Source organism: Henckelia pumila, chromosome 2, assembly GCF_033568475.1.
Source record: "Henckelia pumila isolate YLH828 chromosome 2, ASM3356847v2, whole genome shotgun sequence".
Taxonomy (NCBI): Eukaryota; Viridiplantae; Streptophyta; class Magnoliopsida; order Lamiales; family Gesneriaceae; genus Henckelia; species Henckelia pumila.
In genome coordinates this window covers 7,065,034-7,077,188 of record NC_133121.1, presented here as the reverse complement: position 1 = coordinate 7,077,188, position 12,155 = coordinate 7,065,034, and the positions used below count along the sequence as shown (strand labels likewise).

The 12,155-nt window shown below is 33.7% G+C and overlaps 2 protein-coding genes across 2 annotated transcripts; one reads left to right on the top strand and one right to left on the bottom strand.

Annotated features, from left to right (window-relative positions):
- The first annotated feature begins 2,267 nt into the window (after positions 1-2,267).
- LOC140882517 (mitochondrial outer membrane protein porin 2-like) lies at positions 2,268-4,924 on the top strand. The gene is made up of 6 exons (XM_073288571.1): positions 2,268-2,455; positions 2,542-2,609; positions 3,788-3,898; positions 3,983-4,069; positions 4,166-4,374; positions 4,509-4,924. The coding sequence occupies exons 1-6, from the start codon at positions 2,407-2,409 to the stop codon at positions 4,813-4,815; spliced, it is 831 nt and encodes a 276-aa protein (XP_073144672.1). The 5' UTR covers positions 2,268-2,406; the 3' UTR covers positions 4,816-4,924.
- A 1,037-nt stretch (positions 4,925-5,961) lies between these two features.
- On the bottom strand, positions 5,962-10,098 carry LOC140882242 (probable amino-acid acetyltransferase NAGS1, chloroplastic). The gene is made up of 10 exons (XM_073288109.1): positions 9,576-10,098; positions 9,354-9,441; positions 8,940-9,145; positions 8,659-8,810; positions 7,666-8,080; positions 7,487-7,584; positions 7,006-7,117; positions 6,759-6,918; positions 6,484-6,556; positions 5,962-6,377 (listed from the first exon to the last, which is right to left on the bottom strand). Exons 1-10 carry the CDS (start codon positions 9,939-9,941, stop codon positions 6,227-6,229), a joined length of 1,821 nt encoding a protein of 606 aa, XP_073144210.1. The 5' UTR covers positions 9,942-10,098; the 3' UTR covers positions 5,962-6,226.
- Between the last annotated feature and the right edge of the window lie 2,057 nt (positions 10,099-12,155).

Genomic DNA, 12,155 nt, shown 5'->3' with positions numbered 1-12,155 from the left:
ATAATCTAATATTAGCGTGTGCAATATGATATATATTACCGATCGTGACACGTGATTTTCACGTGCTTGATAATTTGATATATAAATTAGAAAAAAGTTGTAAAAACATGTTGTAAATAATTTAATAGAAATTGATAAATGATGAAATTTGAAAAAAAGAAATAAAGATAAAAGAAGATAAAGACTGTTAGAGAAAAACAATGATAATTTAGTTATTTAAGATGTAATATAAAAGAGATATGTTTTAAATTTAGGGGTAAAATGAAAAGAATTTTTGGTGTGATTTGACACACAAAAATCGGTTAGTCTAAAGGGCTAAACTATTATAATATAGTATAGATACTAGGGCAAAATGCACATGCTTTGCAAGTGTAAAATAAATAATTTTTATGCATTTTTTAATCAAAAAATAGATTGAAAGTGAGGTTTATTGAGATAATGGATAAGAAGGGGTAATTATGAAATAAAAAATTTTTGTGTCCTCAAAGTTAGTTATTATAATAGGATCAACTTTTATATAATAGTATATAAGTATATATTTTTATGCAATTTTTTTAAAACAAAAAATAGATTGAAAGGGAGGTTTATTGAGATTGTGGATAAGAAAAGGTAATTATGGAATAAAAAATTTTGGTGTCTCAAAGTTAGTTACTATAATAGGCTCAAATTTTATATAATAGTATAGATTTTTTATTTTTATCTTTTATTTTTCAACCCGAATATCGTGAGTCCGTGACGGTTCCATGTGACTTGGATGGTTCGTGAGTCACTGTGATCGCTTCATCGAACCATATTAGATCTGATCTTAATCAACCGCTCCTGGCCTAGCCCCTTTGATTAATTATTTTTTTCCCGAAATAAAATATATCTTTATAGATAGGCCATGAGTTGAAGTTGGTTGAATATCCAAATAATAGGAAATGAAGCGAAAATTTTAATTATTTCATATATTTGTCTTTTCACGATATTCAAAATTTTAAATTTCTGTATAAAAAAAAAAATTCAAATTTCAATTAAATAAATCCAATTATGTGACTTGTTAACACGAGCCCATGAGACTGATGCGCGAAACCCTCATGTATATTATCGTTCTTGATAAATTTTTTTTTACTAAAATTACATAAAACTAAAAATAAAATACTATTATCAACCATAAAAAAAATCAGAATTACAAGAGTCCAACATAAATAAATTAAAAAAAAACAAAATTTGTAATGTTTTCTATATTTTCTAATTAAAAAAATGTAAAAATTGATAAATTTGAAAATTCGCACAACTACAAGACAAGAACATTGTCACAGCCGCCATTTCTTATACTTCCATTTTATTTTATTTTATTTTATTTGAATCAAAAACTTATATATGTTATTGTTGTAGATGAAAGTCTTTTATTGTTTATAATTATGATTTATTACGTAGATGGAGAAAGAATCGATAGAGACGCCAATCCATAACTAACACCATAAACATGAACATATACATGTGATAAGATGTAAAAATTTTAAATCATATATCTTTTCCTTCAAAATTGGATGAAGGGGGGCGACGTCGACAAGTAAAATGAACTACAGTTGCAAAATTGAAGGATAGAATACTATATATAAAACGAAGTTGAGGGGTGACGAATGCAACCACTGACCTCTATTGGCTCCATATCTGATCATGGTGTTGCTTCGCCATGGAGAAGAGCTACTTCACTAATGTCTCTGCGTCTATGTCAAGCACTACCTTCTTGTAACCTAACTCCCATGTCATTTTCAATCTTTTGTACACATCTTAAAGTCATGCTTCATCTCGCTCGTGCAAATGCCGACGAGAAGGACAAAACTTTTGATTCATTCACGAAATTCATATATTAGGAGACCTTCTCGATCAACTCATTGACTCTAAGATTAACGAATTCATCCACATTTAAAAATGCACTATTATTTTGATGGTGAATATTTCTACATAATTTATTTTCAGACTCGTGGAAATAAATTATATTGAACACAAATATGGAATTTGAAATCTAATCTACACTTTTGAAATCTCTTTTTTCATACTGTAGGACTGGGAACTAAACATTACACGAAGGGATTTGAGCCCAAAATCACTAGAGTTCGGGAACACTTCGACCATTGGCTGAAATCGGTTTATTTTGCTTCGACCGAAACGAAGGACTTGAAATGTGACAGAGAGGTTAGGAATCAGATGTAAATAAAAGTAAACCGAGGGTGTGAATGGTAAATATCCGCGTCACTGCGTTGTCCCTTTTCCAAGCCACCTCGCATTTCACGACATATCTCCACTCCAACAGTCCCAAACCAACGAAAAAATTCCCTCTCCCAAAATCTCCATTATCTTTCAGTCTCCAGCTCTCGTACTCTGAATTCGATTTAGCAAATACAAAATTAGGGCGGAGCGATGAGCAAGGGACCGGGTTTGTTCTCGGACTTCGGAAAGAAAGCCAAAGGTTTGATTTCTCCGATCCAAAATTTAATGTTTTAAGTCGTTGAGCTCTTTGTTAGATTTAAATTTGTATTTACTCGTTCTGTGTAGATCTGCTGACCAAGGACTATATTTCGGATCACAAATTCTCTGTTTCCACGTACAGCGACTCCGGAGTGGTATGAAAATTATTCATTACCTTATACCCCCAATCCGCGAATATAAGATGTCCGCGTATATCAGAGTTTCTACGTGATTTTTTTCAATGCTCCTTGTTTGTTAGAATTTTTTTCGATCATTTCATTCTCAAATTTTTATGCAGGAAGGGTGGAGTTCTAAATTTGCAATAAGAAACTTGACTGAGCCCATTTAACAAATGGTCTTTCTGTGGATTTAAATGGTTTTTGATAAGCATGTTATCAGTGAATTTTCATTTACTATTATGCCCTGCCATTTTGATTTTGATGTTACTGACATTTTTTGTCCATGAACAATGCTAGCTTTAAAAAAAAAATCTAAACTATGCTAGTTTTTCATCAGTTATCTATTGTACTTCATTGTCAATGGATTTTGTGCTTCAAAAAAAGGTTGTTTTGTATGAATGTATTCTTAACTTATTTAATTATGGATGATTGGATTGTGTTTCTGCATTTGTAAGCTCCTTTTTCTGTCTGGTTATTAAGTTATATGTTGTTGGTGGTGGTTACACGTTTTCTTAAGATGAGCAACAAAAACGTATTTCAGCAATAGGGGCTAAGGTATTTTCAAATCTACTTCAGTCACTGAATCTGATCATAGATTTTCTCTCTTTCGTTTAGCAAATAATTGCACATCTTGTGGTCATTCTCTGTCATCAAAAGCTAGAATTTTTCAAAGTTTGTATTCGGTGGCCTATTACAAATTATCTCCATGGCATTTATGCAATTCCATTTTCTCTATTAACTTTGTTATTTGGTTGGTTGGGAGCCTTAGGACTTGGGGGGACAAAGGCGAGACGCGTAGATGGTTGTCCTTCTATTTATTTCTTTATATATTTTGTTGATAGGTCTGTTTCATTATTTTACCTGGATTCCTTGGTAGCTACTCAGTGCAATGTCGGTTTATTAGAAAGACTAAAGACGCTAATTTATAAATGTTCATTTGAAAATGAAATGTTGCAGATAGTATCCCTGCGTCAAGGGATCTTTTACTCGTTTTTTATATCATACATTTCTGCTATTGTATGTATGCAGTTACCTCAAATGTCAACTGGGCTTTCATCCTTCATTTTGCATCATATTCTCTGCTGTGATTTGACATTTCTTGCTAAATGGAATGAACGCTTGTTTTCTACTTTTCCTCTTTATTCTCGATGTAGGCCCTCACAACATCCACTGTGAAAAAAGGAGGCTACTCATCTGGTGATGTCACAGCCCAGTACATATACAAGAATACGTCTGCAGATGTCAAAGTTGATACAGAATCGAATGTGAGAATAACTACTAATTCCCAATCAAACTGCACTTGTTCCAGCTTCCACCATCATTTCTGATCCCACTTTTCCCTTTGGCAGATCTCAGTAATTTTAACTGTTGCTGATATCATCCCCTCGTCAAAGACTATTGCCAATCTGAAATATCCGAATTATGATTCTGGCAAGGTGTTCGCTTGCTGCACATAAATTTCTTTTTAAACTTCACGCAAGTTTAACGATCCTTCTTCATTTTCTAACTTGCCACTGCTTTCGCTAGTGCAGCTGGAGTTTCAGTACTTCCACCCTCACGCATCTATTGCTACTGCTGTGGGTCTTAACCAAGCCCCTCCAATCGATTTTTCGGTCACCCTTGGTACTCCCACTTTTGCTGTGGGAGTAGAAGCTGGCTATGAGACCTTGTCTAGAAAACTAGTGAAGTATACTGCTGGTATTACCGTGACACAACCTGAATCCTGTTCATCAATAATTTTGTAAGTCCTTATTGATCTTACGAAGATGTAAATTTCTCAAAAATATGAACGAAGTTTCAGGGTATCTCTTTCTATTCCCATTTGATATCTTATTGAAAGTAGAAAATTTTAGTTTCTCAATTTTTGCGGTGCAGGGGTGACAAAGGGGACACCATAAAGACCTCATACATACGCTACCTAGATCAGTTGAAGAAGAGTGCAGCTGTGGCTGAGTTCACCCGGAAATTGTCCACGAATGAGAACACTTTTACCGTGGGAGGATCTCACGCCCTTGACCACCTGACACTCGTAAAGGTGAAGCTTAACAATCACGGCACTCTAGCTACTGTTTTGCAGCACGAGGTTATGCAGAAATCAGTGGTCACTATATCCAGCGAGTTCGATACCAAAGCCTTGGATAACATTCCCAGATTTGGAGTGTCCCTTGCACTTAGGCCTTGAGAACATCATTTTGCAGTTTGATACATTAATATCATTTTTTGAGGTGGTCTTGGAATGGAAGCACACTTGCTTAATAAAATATAAGAAATACACTTTCTTTTTTTGCGCATTCCGATTCTCCGATATTAAGCCAACAACACAGCGTTCTTTAAGCCAGACATTAAGCATGCACGTAGTTCTTCTGGCCCTTTCGTTATTTTGGAGCGATGATGCTTGAATTTTTTCTTGGTCGTGAGTTCTGTCCCCAACTCTTGTTTTGCTGTTTCATTTAAATTATTGGAGAATAATAAGTGTTTGATGGCACGACATATTCCATGAGTAGAAAGGTCTGTTCTCACGTAAATAGTACCATATGACATATACTTAGGAGGGCAAGAAGGATATGGATTTATTGTCGACGTGTGTTGTCATAACCATGTTTCAAAAAAGAAATCGTTGCAGTCTACTGGATTGCTTGAATAGCCTATGGAAAAAAGTCACAGTCAGCCCGTAGCTGTAGTGACCACCAACTTTTGGGGATAATTTCATTTTATTTTTACGTCATTACTCTAATGATGTAATTAAAGACGGTGATTTATCAATATTTGTTCAGTCCATTGAATAGATTATTAGTTATTTGTTATGTTTAGTGTTTAACTCTGAGGATTTATTTTTTTAACAATTATATATATTATGCATTTGACATTTATATTATGATCAGATGTAAAAATTATAATATTTGTTATTTGTTATGTTTAGTGTTTAACTCTGAGGAGTTTTTTTTTTTAACAATTATATATATTATGCATTTGACATTTATATTATGATCAGATGTAAAAATTATAACATGCCGAGGAAAGTGAGCGTCAAATACCCACTCTGTCTCAATTACATAGAACACCTTTTTTGGTCTCAAATATATAGACACAAATTTCGTTGTCCCTATAAAATTACTATTTTCTCATATTATAAACAATTTATCTCCCACGAATTAGACGAACCCTTGCAAGCCTCATAATGTGGACTCACTTGTTATTGAAATCATTTAGTACAAAAATTCGAGCGAGGTGTGGCCCCTTTATGTTACAATTGAAGACATGACATAAATTGAATGTAGTATTCAAAGGCGCAGCATGTGGTCGAACCGCTCAAAACCAACTTGATGAAATTAATTATCCAAAAGAATCTAGTTTAGGAAGGTAACAACGCCAGAGTATTTAACGGAAACGAATTGAATTTTTTCTTCTTCTTGTCTTTTTTTTTTTTTTTTTGTAAAAAAAAAAAGATCATGAGAGAGCTTCCTTTATAAATGGGCTTGAACGGGAAGAGCTTCCAGTAATTACATTATACATGCTATATTTATCTCACAAAAGAAGAATCGGGAAATCCTGCAAGATGATTTTCTTGACTGGACAAAAAAATTTACCAGAAATCACGTCAAAGAACCATTGAGAGGAATACCACTTGTATCAGGCCGAATATTTTTCCGGTAATACTTGGATCGACGAGATATGTTGATCTTGCTTCTCCTCTGCTCCGGTATAGATTCAATGGAACATTCCAAGAACCCACGCCTAACGAACCTAATACAAATATAAATAAAATTTTCAAGTCCTCGATTTTTCACTTATTCGATTAAGTTTAATGGTTTTGGTTTCATTCAATATTTAGAATTTTTGAGTCACTTACCAATCTGCTGTTCGTGTTGTTAGCAGGAAAAGCATTTGCAGCCCAAGAGAGGAAGCCCTTTTCTCGATATAATCTGTTGAACAACAAAATAATTGAAACATGTGAGATACACAACTCGAAATAGATGGGAAAATAAATGGGAATCAAACTTGTGAAAACCAATGCATGAACAAAAAGCATGACAATAGAGCCTTAAATATCTATCATAGTCTCCAAAAGATAGGGGAAAAAAATGACTCAAGAGATCGAGTAAAAAAGATGTTTATATCATATACCAAGCAACTTGTCTCCTTGTCCTTGGCCGCGACATTCAGGAGAAACAGCTATAGCAGCTACCTCTCCGCACCTGTCTTCAGGAAAAGGGAAAAGAGCTGCACAGGCTATAACATGGCCTTCTCTTTCCAAAACAGTGAATGAATCCACTGCTTCGAGTAGCTAATGTTGAAGGAAATGATAAGCAAATAGAGTGAAGATGATAAACGTAATCCGGGTCAAATGATCGTAAGTGTCAAAGTTATTAACCTCTTCCCGAGTTCTCTTTATCAATGTGCCAGACTCCTCTAAAGGTAGCAAAAGCTGTTTGATTCCGTCAAGGTCACTAATCCTAGCCATTCTCATCCCTTCATACAGATCGCTGACAAATAAATGAAACATTAATCATATGTTAGCAGAAAAATCATAGTTTAACGATACCAAATAGTCATTTTAGTAAGAAAACACCACAAATATGTGGTTATGAGCCGCCTCAAGCTCAAGTTCAAGACCCCTTAGACTGAAATTTTCACTCCTTTTTTTTAGCAATAGAATTTGCAGTTCTACACACACTATAAAATTGCATAGAGAACCTTGTGTTGTGCTGAACAGGCTTAAAATTTTAAATACGCAGCTCATCGAATTGGGAATCTGGTTTCCAGTTTTGATGTGTGAAAAAAGAGCATCTGGTAAAGCTGAAACATACCACATGAGAATGATTTGCATTCATCTGCTAAAGAGACATACATACCTAGTCACCATCGTACTGACTCCATCTCTTTGATACAGTTCTAGTAGTAGAACACCACCAACAGTACCATCCAGTAAATGAACTCTCTGGACACCACCCTAATAACATATAGAAGAACAAATATAGAATAAAATAGTTAGAGATGAGTAAAAGGAGATTGTCAAATCATGAAGTCTTACTCTGCAGACAAAAGCTGCGGCAGCTAATTCCAAAAGGTAACCATTTGATCGACTCAGTCTTTCTTGACCTCCAATAGCAAAACCTTGTTCACTTGACCAAAATCCGCTCCCGTTGTCAAAGCCAACACCATTTTGAAATTTAGGAGTGGGACTAAAAGCCTTCCCTTTCAGAAAAGGGAAGGAGTGATCTGAATTCTCATATGCAACAGAAGGAAGATCTTCTTGAGCAACAGCTTTTGCATATTTAGCAGCCGTCTCACTTTGTTTAGCTCTTTCCCGAATCAACACATCCGCATCTTGAAGCGATAAAAACCGAATAAGTCTTCCAAACTCATCCACGATTGGCCCATCAATGATGCAAATTAGTTTCTCCGCACCAAGAGCCAAGGCACATGCTGTAGCAACCTCATAGGTGCTGCATCATAGGGAAAGCAGAATATATTTATTGGCACATGTACTTCCAGAAGAGATGGTGGTAAAAACAAATTAAGTTAGAACTACTTTTCTCGAAAATTCTAGCTCTTTTGAGATGGTAGAACGACATCATTGTACTTCAAAACGCACCCTAACAAGTTGGGGACCAGGTTATATATGCCACAAATTAATATCCATAACATCCAAGGTATACACATACAGATCAGGAATACATTGGAAAACGAAGATCTAGAAATTACGCATCCAAGATCGACTTGAATTTTAAATCCTTGACTTTTACGCATCCAAGTGTTACTTTGACATTTCAAAGGCAATGATAACTCATTCATGAATTATAGTGAAAACAACTTAATAAAGGTATATATTTCATCTTCTATGAAGATAAAATTCATAAATTTGATAACCAAAAATATTTCGAGACTGGAACCATATCATCATGATCATCTATATTTTGCTTTAACAGTCATAGGATTTGAAAAACTCATCCAAAGGATATTAGGGAGTACACACATCCTGCATGTAGTAACCAAAATGCCTATCAAAAGATATATACCGTACTTGCAATTTAATACTTCCCCAGAACTCGAATAACCGAGATTGCTTAAAATTATAATACCATCCTGATCAAGCTTCTCCTTCATGCGAGCAACATCAATTTTCTTAACTTCACCAGTCGACATGTAATCAATACCCTCGAACACTCCCCTTCTCTGCAAATGAAGAATGATAACAATGAAATCACAAGCTAAACACCAATAGTATCCATCAAACTAATATTATTCAATCATATGCATTCCAAAGAAAATAAAAACCAGACTCCAAATGCCAGAATTTCTAACCTTAGCGGCAAGAAAATTACCACTGGCAACGCAGACACCATTATGCCACCGACTATTATCTCCATGACGTCGAACGCCACTTAAAGAAGGTCCAGGTGACAGCTTTGCTTCAATCAGAAAACGAATCCTTCCTGCAGCATCCATTGCCGCTCTAAGAGAATCAGGATCCGTAACTCTGTAGCTACCAACAAACTTTGGTTCGAACCCTGGCACACGGTGCACGTCAATTTAATTACACACTATGGAAGAATAGAAAAAACAAACACACGAAATAAAACACTTCTAATGATAAATGGAACCCCCAAGAGTCTTATATATATAGAGGTGCATCAAGACACAGAAGCTCACCAAATACAGAACTCCAGTTATCTGCAAGTAAATCAAAGCATAACAAAAATGTGATGATTTTGATACCTCTTTCGGCTAGAAGCCTGTCGATTTGAACATGCGTCCCTGGAACAAGAACGAACTTGATTCCCAGCCCATGAAGGAGAGAAATATCCTAAACAACACCAAGCAAAGCAGATAATTTGTAAACAAAGATGTCATTCAATCTGCTGCTGAGAGGCAAAATAAATACAGCACAAATATCTGTTCTAAGAAAGTGACCGAATCAAAGAAACAGAAAAAAAGTACCTTGAGAATATGATCCAAATGAGGGCTATCAACAATTTCAGCAGAAACAACCACAACGAAAGTGCTGCCTCTATGAGCCAGAAGATAAGGCCACGCCTCGCGAAAGAACCGAACAAAAAGCTCAGCTTTAACAGCGCTAGACGCTTCAATTTCCCATTTATCTGCTTCTTCCATCACATTATTCTTCTTTCCACAATCAACACTATGCAAGGAAGACATATTTACCGACTGTATCCCAGAGTACCTTTTTGTGAGCTGATTTTTGCCGCTTTTTGGCCACCCAACTGGGGTCCTAGAGAAACAAGATTCCCGGCCGTAACTTCGGTTCTGGATCGGAGTGCAAGGTGGTGAAGATGAAGCGGCCATTGATTTAAAGAACCCTTCGGAAGTTATTAACTATCGGCGGTGGCCGTGGGGCTGGCGGCGGTGGCGGGGCGACAAGCCGGTCAAAGTATTCTTTACTATACTTGTGACACCAATTTTAATTAATAGATATTTTTACTATTTCGATGAGATTGTAATATTTTTTTTTTTGAAAAAGGAGGATATCATTAAGCTAGATTAACCGAAATTACATCAAAAATTAAAGAAGGCAGCGGAGTGATTCGACCCTCTAAATCAGTCATAAAATCAACTGCTCTGCTCAAAACATAAACAACATGATTCGCTGATTGCTTAACAAAAAAAACAAACAAGAAGAAATTCCTTGTGCCAGGAATTTACAATCATCAACTAACAAATCCAAACAAGACGGATCAAAAGACGATAAATTAATAGCGTCAATGATAAGATTGTAATATGATTCTTGATTTTCTTTACAAATTTATTACATTCAGCACCTACTCTGCCGGTTGGCATAAATTTGCATATATTTTCATGTATTTGTTATGATTTGTCTCCATATTTTGTGCCTAATATTTTATGATAATATCTTTCATTAACAATCAATACAATTATCATTATTTTCACCTTATACTGCCCACCTTTATCAATTATTTTGATTATTCGCACACTTTGCTACTCTTTTTTTTTTAAGCAACGCACACTTTACTATTAGTAAAGATATATAATTATAGGCAAAAACTCCTATGAGACGGTCTCAAAAGTCATTTTTTTTAGACGAGTCTCTTATATGAGTTGAGTTATTCATTAAAAAGTATTATATTTTATGTCAAAAATATTACTTAATAATATAAATATGGGTAGGGTTGACCCGTCTCACGGATGAAACCGTCTCACATGAGTGTTACTCATAATTATATATATTATATTTTTTAAAAATGTTTATATGAATAGAATGTAAACCATGATTTCAATTTATTTTATTTATTAATTATATATTTTTAAAATTTTTTTTTAATCCATAGTTATATCACAAAAACTGCTAAATATGACATCAAACAATTTGACTGATTACATATTCTTGGTTTTGTTTATTCAAGATCTTGATATATATTTCTTTAATTTTAATATTTATTATTTAACCTTTGATTTTAATACTTCAAAAAGAAAACCTTTTATTTATTAGAGCTTTAAAAATAAATTTGATTTAAAATGGTTAAACGAATATCATCTATATTATATATATATATTATATATATATAAGACATCAAAATATTCTTCCACAATTATCTTTTATGTTTTACATTGATTTCTCTTTTTAAAGTCTAAATGTTTAAAAGTTTTTATATTACCATTCTTATCCCCAACTACTAACCAAAAAGACAAATCTCATTCTGACATCTCCACTACTTCACGTCTCAATTTCATAAATTAGTTCTTCAAATTTACTTTTTGATTATTACAAAAATCAAATTTTACTTCATAATAATTAATTTTCAGTACACATACAAAGCGTGTGCTTCGATTACTAATATATATTATTGGACAGATGTTATATATCGAAGTCGAACCACCCTTGAGGCCATGCTACTTCAAATATTTATAAAGTTTTTTCCACTTAATTTATTTATTTGAATATAATACTTAGTTTCTATGGTTTTTTTTTTTCAAAACAAAAATCAACAAAATGAAGTGGACGTTACAATACAAGTAATGATAAATGAACACCAGTTTGTACTCTTTCACGTTATTATTAAATGAACACGAGGTTTGGCAGTTTTTGTGTTACTATCAATTAAAAATTTTATCAACTTTTTTAAAAACAAAATTACTATATAAAATAATTAGAAATCATGAGTTTATATTACATTTAATAAATAAGTTTTTATTCCAAAATATACAAAATAGGTCTTTAAAAGAAAATGAGCAATGGCTTCTGTTGAAAATTGAACAAATGTTTTAGAATCCCATAAAAATAGCAATATTTACATACCTATTAAATAATAAATAATTACAAGTTTTTAGGTTTAATTAGTGTAGTTCTAGAATGTAGCATCATGTGTAGTATATGATCTTGATTGATAGTTATATAGATGCCTGATTTGATGTTTGGTTTTATCAAAGAGCAATGCTATATGTACAACCAAATTTGTATAACAATTTTTACACCACAAAAAAATCAATACAAAATTTTAATTTATCAAATCTCACGATACATTGAATACAAAATCTCACGAT

What these genes read in the sequence shown, in the direction of transcription:
- LOC140882517 (XM_073288571.1), top strand. Translation starts at nt 2,407, where the DNA reads ATGAGCAAGGGACCGGGTTTGTTCTCGGACTTCGGAAAGAAAGCCAAA. An exon ending in CTTCGGAAAGAAAGCCAAAG is followed by an intron (nt 2,456 to 2,541) that starts GTTTGATTTCTC and finishes CGTTCTGTGTAG; the next exon opens with ATCTGCTGACCAAGGACTAT. An exon ending in CGTACAGCGACTCCGGAGTG is followed by an intron (nt 2,610 to 3,787) that starts GTATGAAAATTA and finishes TTCTCGATGTAG; the next exon opens with GCCCTCACAACATCCACTGT.
- LOC140882242 (XM_073288109.1), bottom strand. Translation starts at nt 9,941, where the DNA reads ATGGCCGCTTCATCTTCACCACCTTGCACTCCGATCCAGAACCGAAGT. An exon ending in CCGCAGCTTTTGTCTGCAGA is followed by an intron (nt 7,585 to 7,665) that starts GTAAGACTTCAT and finishes ATATGTTATTAG; the next exon opens with GGTGGTGTCCAGAGAGTTCA. An exon ending in ACAACACGAACAGCAGATTG is followed by an intron (nt 6,378 to 6,483) that starts GTAAGTGACTCA and finishes TATTTGTATTAG; the next exon opens with GTTCGTTAGGCGTGGGTTCT.